Genomic DNA, 6695 nt, shown 5'->3' with positions numbered 1-6695 from the left:
TTAGGTTCAATTCCCCGTAATTACATCTATACTATTATATTAAAAACGGAACATTAAAAATTTGGTTGTTAATCCTTGATCACTCAATCTAGAACCGTCTAATCAATTTGTTGAGGATCGTTAGATATAATTTTTAAAATTAATATTTAAGTGATATTAGATCAAAATTTACAAACAACATATTAGTAAAATTATAATTTATAATATATAATGATAAAAACAACCGTGCATTGCACGGGTTATATACTAGTAATAATATAAGATTTATTTATGTAGTTTCTCTTATTAATTTTGGCTTCAATTTTAATAGTTATACAATAATTAAATAAGATTTATTACTAATATTAAAATATTAGGACTAAATAACATGAGTAATCGGCTAGCTAATACCAAAAAGAACTATAGATCAGCTTAATTTAAATGGGTAGGCACTTGGAAATTAAAATTTCCTGAGAACAGTATGCTCGTAGCAGTTGAGAATTTGAGATGTACAAAGATATCAACAGCAAGAACATTCTATTTTGTTTTATGCTTCTCATCCTGATCGGTTCTACTCTGGAAGATTCTATTGTATTTTATGGTTTTCATCCTGTTTGGTTCTTTCTCACATGGTGAATAAATCTTAAAAGACTCCTTACAGAAAAGCAAACGCGTACGGGACACTAACTAAGTATTTTCCTGGTCAAATTAATGAGAAAGTCATCTTGTTTCTCCTCTATATAAAACAAATGTTGTCTAATAGTTAGACCTCACTTCAAACTCACAACATTCTTACAACAGTGGTCCTTTTCTTTCATCAAGTTAACTATCTAGTCTTAAAGCCAAGTAAAAAAGAAACATGGTGAAGATATTTGCAGCGGTGGTTAAGCCAATGGTTCGAGTCATGATGAAGGCATATGGCATAAAACCCAAACTTGTTGAAATCGAACCTGGTACAATTATAAGGTTCTGGATTCCATGCAAATCAAGAACCAACCCAGCCAAGCCTAATGTTGTATTTCTTCATGGTTTTGCAACTGATGGAATTTTCAATTGGCAATCACAAGTTCAAGCCTTGTCGGGGAAGTACTCTGTTTACGTGCCAGACCTCTTGTTCTTTGGCGCCTCCACCACAAATAAACCCCAACGATCAATGGAGTTTCATGCAGAGTGTTTGGTGAAAGGGTTGAAAAGCTTTGGAGTTGAAAAGTTTACAGTTGCTGGCCTTAGCTATGGAGCTACACTAGGGTTCAAAATGGCTAAGTTGTACCCAGAAATGGTCCAGTGTATTGTGGCTAGTGGCACTGCTATTGAATTAAGTGAGTCCATTTCACGAGTTTCATTGAAAAATATTGGACATTCAAGTTGGTCAGAGTTTTTGATGCCGGATTCTACCAAGGGTCTTACTACATTTTTTTCAATTGCCAGCCAGAAACCTCCATCTCTTCCTGAATTTGCTGCGAAGGACTTTCTTAAGGTCAGTCACAATTACAATAATACAGACTAATTGAGCCTAAAATTATAACACGATAATTTGTGATGGGTGATTAGTCCAGTGAAACATGATCTATAACGTCTGGTCTTGAATAGGATATGCTTATAGAATTTATTTTTTGAGTCAAACAAGGAAATATGTCATACTTGCAGGAATTCTTTGGCAACAGAAAGGAGAGAGATGAAATTTTGAAGGCTTGGGTGATTAAAGACAATGATGTAGCCCCTTGTAACTACTCCCAGGTATCAATTTATGATGTGAAAAATTGGAAGATTATTGTTTGTAAAAACTATACCATGTACTGGTACTGATAATATAAGTCGTGTGTGTGTTGTTGCAGAAAGTTTATTTGTTATGGGGAGAGGATGACAAGATCTTTAAGAAAGAAGTCGCACAAAACATTAAAAGGTCTGTCTCAATTACCATCACTGGTTCACCACTATATATGTAATTACATTGTTATACTTACTAATTTATTTATGATATGCAGGCAATTGGGAGAGCAAGCTAATCTAGAATTTATCAAGGACGCTGGACATCTTGTTCATTCAGATCAGGCATCTGAATACAACCAATGCCTCAAAAACATTCTCGCTTATGTAAACAAATAAGATTTCTTATTCATTTTCAATGTCAAGTTCTTGTGTCCAAGATGTTCACCAGATATGGGGTTTTGTTTTTCACTGCTGTAAAATTTCCAATTTCTGTTTGAAAAGATATGTTATATTATTAGTTGATCATTGATGTAATATTTAAATTTATTGATTTCTGTTTTAGATGAATATGATCAAGTAGATTGTCGATTGGAATGAAAATGATCATAAATGAAAATTAAAATTATTAGAAGCCTCAAGTTGTAAATAGGTACCCCAAATGTATAGGAATGATATTTCATTCCCAATCAATTAAATTAATTGGTGATTTTTGTAACCGGGTTCATCAACCTTGAATCAAACGTTCAGACAGGCAGGCAGGCAGGCAGTAACTTTCAAGTAAACAATACAAGGATATTGGGCACTAATAATTTTATAATAATTCTTGCCTGGCAACAGACAGGCAGGGACCAAGAAATGGCATCAACTAAAGATTAAATTACTAATCACGATTAGCATCCTTCATATCATAATCCATTACTCTTAGATTTAATATGCATTATTACTAATGAATTACAAAAATCAGTAGCCAAAGTTGACTTTCCAGAAAAGAAATTGTGTTGAAGAATATGTCAAGTTGACTAAAATGACAACATGGTAGACCTAGAAGATTTGTAAATTTACATATATGTATATATATTATTGCAAGAGGCAGCTCATCATAGACATAGTTGCAGGAATCTGACTTGTGCATATTTGCAAATCTTGAAAATTAAAGCATTTTATCAACACCTTTGGTGAAATTGAGTCATACACAGAGTAAACATGGTGAAAGTGTTTGCATTTGCAAAACCAATGATCAGTCTCCAGATGAAATTCTACGGTATGACAGCTCAGATGATTGAAATAGAAGCAGGAACTAAAATTAAGATGTGGGTACCTTGTGCACTCACAAAAAACAATCCCAAACTCAACAAGCCTGCTGTGATGTTTCTTCAAGGTTTCGCCACTGATGGAATCTTCTCATGGCTTTCACAAGTCACTGCTTTCTCCGCTGAATATTCTGTTTTCGTGCCTGACCTCCTTTTCTTTGGTGGATCAACAACCGATAAGCCGGATAGGTCACTTGAGTTTCAAGCTGAGTGCTTAGCCAAGGCATTAAGGAAATTTGGGGTTGACAAATGTAGTGTTGTTGGGCTTAGTTATGGAGCTACTGTTGGGTTTAAAATGGCTAAATTGTACCCAGATTTGATTGATTGTGTCGTGGGCAGTGGGACGGTTGTGGACTTAACTCACTCAACTTCACAAGCATGTTTGACGAGGATGGGGTATTCGAGTTGGTCAGAATTTTTGATGCCTGAATCCGTTAAGGATCTAAAAGCTTTTCTGGCGATGACTAATCATAAACCACCATCTATGCCTGACTTTGTGGCCAAGGACTTCATCAAGGTAAAAAAAAAAAACAACAGACTTTATGATTGTTTTATAATTTTGAGTTTTTGTCTACTTGTTAAAAGTTGGAAGCTTTGACAACATCCCTTATATTTTGAAATATATTGTTTGCATTCAAGTCTCGATTGTCTTGGTGTTTGGATGTTGAATTTCTTTTCAAGAGTTTAGGGTCATAATTTTAAATTTATTGGTGGCTCATGAATTGAAAAAAAAGAGTAAGTATAAATGTAACATTGAATTTTATAGTGGTAGACAATAGATTATTTCCTTATTGATACCACAAATAGGGAAGATGGTACGGTAAGACTGTAAACCGAAAGCTAGCGCAATTCTCTGTTTTATGAAAATGAAAGGATTAGCAGTGTTTGATGAAATAACTTGTCTAGTAGTAGATGTCAGGTCAGAGTGCATCATAGTGCCTCTTAGGCTCTTACCCTCCCAACCCCTCTCTACAAGTCGGATATCCACGGTGTTTTTGGTTATATTTATAAGATTAAGGGCTGATGTTAGCACACAGATCAGTAGTAAACTAAAGAAGCCTTTCCCTGTTTAATCTTATTTTCTGTTCACTTTCCCAAACTAACCTACTTTGTTCAAATCTATAATAAGGTTAAACAGGGAAAGACTTCTAAACTAAATGGTATTTTAAGCTTTTTTTTTTCTAATTGATTGTCAAATCATAAATTAAGTACATACTGTGTGCACCAAATCTTTAATCCTTGACATCCTATTACCAAGGAAATACAAGTACAGTACCACTAGGCTATAATGATGGTTATAATATAGAAAATCGTTGCTAATATAAAATAGTGAGTGATATTTGTTGGACAAAAGACCATGCTACAAGTTTTCATATTGCTGAATGAGCCATTTATCATATGTAGTATGTAATCATCATCCACGAGTCAAGAACCATGAGTAAACAAGCTTGTAAAATTTTAAATTCTGTGATTGGTGGTGATTGTGTTTGGAAAAATTTGAAATGTAGAGGTTTCTAGTACTAGACTATAGCATCTCTCTAGTGACAACATAAAAGGGAAACATAGTAGACAGGAAAGATATTGGATTAGAAGCTAAATAGCTCATTATCTATGAAGTATGTGAATCATATACAGATCCTTTACAGTTCTATGTTTTATATACATATTCTGAATTGATAACTGTATTGAGCATTTTACCCAGAATTAGAGATATATACATATTTAGCAAGTACTCAAATGAGAATCGTGAGATCCAAATCCAATTACCAAATACTTGGAGACAAATTACCAGATTATAATGATTTGCTAGGAAAAATTCGGTGATGTTTTGGTTCTCAAGGTTCTCATTTCAAATTGGTTCTTATTAGAGTATCTTTCAATATTATGTATCTAGGATTTAAAGAATGACAAAGTCCTAACAAGTAACAATAACTAAGGCTGCCTTGTGACTGCAGGAATTTATGGTTAACAGAAAGGAGAGAACCGAACTTTTACAGGCTTGGGTCATTAGTGACAATGAGCCTGCCTTTTGTAATTACAGCCAGGTTTGCTACACTCTTTCAATTATCTTTATCAAATTGTTTTTCCCATGCTTCTGACTAATTTCATTGATTGGAGTACGCACAGCTGTTTCTTTAACTTTGTATTGACATCGTATACTCCCTCTATTCCAAATTACGTTGATCCAATCTAGACTGCAATCGAAAAAAGAATTGTTATTCAATTTAAATGTACAAACATATATTATTAGAACTGAACGGAATACTGTTTTTGGGAGGCGGCCTTTATTTGTTATAAGGTTCATTTAGTAAAAAAGAAAAAATTGTTTTGTTTCGGTTAGTTTAAATTAGTTCAATGCTTGTACATTTATATTTATGTGCTTAGTTACAGATCTGCATGGTTATGATGGTCAAATAAAATCAAGTATTTCTTTTTATGTAATGGTCCATTGCAAAATTTTAAGACCTCACATTCTTGTGCAAAAGGGGAAACATTGCCGGTTGCTCGATAAGATCAAGTTGTGATTACAATTTTTGATATTTTTCATGTGAATCCATTGCGACTGCAGAAAATCCATCTGCTATGGGGAGATGATGACAAGATTTTTAACTCCGAAATTGCTGAAAGCATCAAGCAGTAAGTTCTCATCACCTATACCAACATATTTAAACAGTTTTTACTTTGGAGTTTGGACTCTCCTTTATTCTGGTTAATTTTCTTGATAATCATATTTTTTAACATTTTTACGGCAAAGCCATGCTACTAACATTACTTTTCCGTAATAATTTAGTTATAATATCAGTAAAAGATTATAGTTAAAATAAATATGTTGGGATACAACTGCAGGCAGTTAGGCGACAAGGCTACTCTGGAATTTGTAAAAGAGGCAGGACACCTTGTTCAAAATGATCAGGGTGCAGAGTATAACAATCGCGTCAAGAAAATACTTTCTTCCTTGCACAAAGCTTAAGATATAGGAATGATCAATGACTCCACTTTCATTAAACATCTGTTAGTGATATTATTTTGATTTTGTTTGTGCTTAAGTTGTTGCTGTGTGATGTTCTATTGTATAGATTCAACCTGCTTTCAGAAATTATTTGCAGTTTATTTACATCTTATTTGTTGATGGCTAAATTTTTTTAATTCCTGATATTATTGTTATTTTTTTTTGTTACTGTATTTATCTTGTACTTTGCCCAAGAAAAACTATTTATATCTATATTTCTAGGCTATTTAGCGGAAACATAAAGTTGATGTTCAGTGTTATTTACGGAAGAAGTTGATTTTTACCCTTTACCCCCTCTATTATTTGCAAATGTTTTTTCTTTTTTAATTCTAAATTTTGATCAAACATTGTAGTACTCTTTACCTCTCCTATGATATATATCATTTAAGTATGTTAATTGGTTATTGGGACTTTGGAAGGGCATTAGGATGATCATCTTGGTTGCGTAAGCTCTCAAGAGCAGAAGGTTTCTTTGTTAGGCAGGTGTAAACACTAACTATCACTGTGAACAATTTTTGCACAATACTGCAGATGATAAAGCCTATAGACAACCATGGACTGGTGTAGTTCGTCAAGCCCCGAAATTTCTGTAATCTGTATAGAATCAACCACTGCCAGCAATATTATAGACTATGGTATTACTAATTATAAGTGGAGCGATAAAGTGAAAGAGAGAATAAACCAAA

At 33.5% G+C, this 6695-nt stretch overlaps 2 protein-coding genes across 2 annotated transcripts; both read left to right on the top strand.

Annotated features, from left to right (window-relative positions):
* Positions 1–742: 742 nt before the first annotated feature.
* Positions 743–2239, top strand: LOC141671755 (uncharacterized). The gene is made up of 4 exons (XM_074478092.1): positions 743–1456; positions 1627–1716; positions 1815–1882; positions 1965–2239. Exons 1-4 carry the CDS (start codon positions 839–841, stop codon positions 2083–2085), a joined length of 897 nt encoding a protein of 298 aa, XP_074334193.1. The 5' UTR covers positions 743–838; the 3' UTR covers positions 2086–2239.
* A 427-nt stretch (positions 2240–2666) lies between these two features.
* Positions 2667–6150, top strand: LOC141671754 (uncharacterized). The gene is made up of 4 exons (XM_074478091.1): positions 2667–3516; positions 4955–5044; positions 5569–5636; positions 5847–6150. The coding sequence occupies exons 1-4, from the start codon at positions 2893–2895 to the stop codon at positions 5968–5970; spliced, it is 906 nt and encodes a 301-aa protein (XP_074334192.1). The 5' UTR covers positions 2667–2892; the 3' UTR covers positions 5971–6150.
* Positions 6151–6695: the final 545 nt, after the last annotated feature.

The sequence above is a fragment of the Apium graveolens genome, chromosome 7, assembly GCF_009905375.1.
Source record: "Apium graveolens cultivar Ventura chromosome 7, ASM990537v1, whole genome shotgun sequence".
Taxonomy (NCBI): domain Eukaryota; kingdom Viridiplantae; phylum Streptophyta; class Magnoliopsida; order Apiales; family Apiaceae; genus Apium; species Apium graveolens.
The sequence above is the reverse complement of the archived record's forward strand: the minus strand, read 5'-3'. Positions and strand labels throughout refer to the sequence as shown.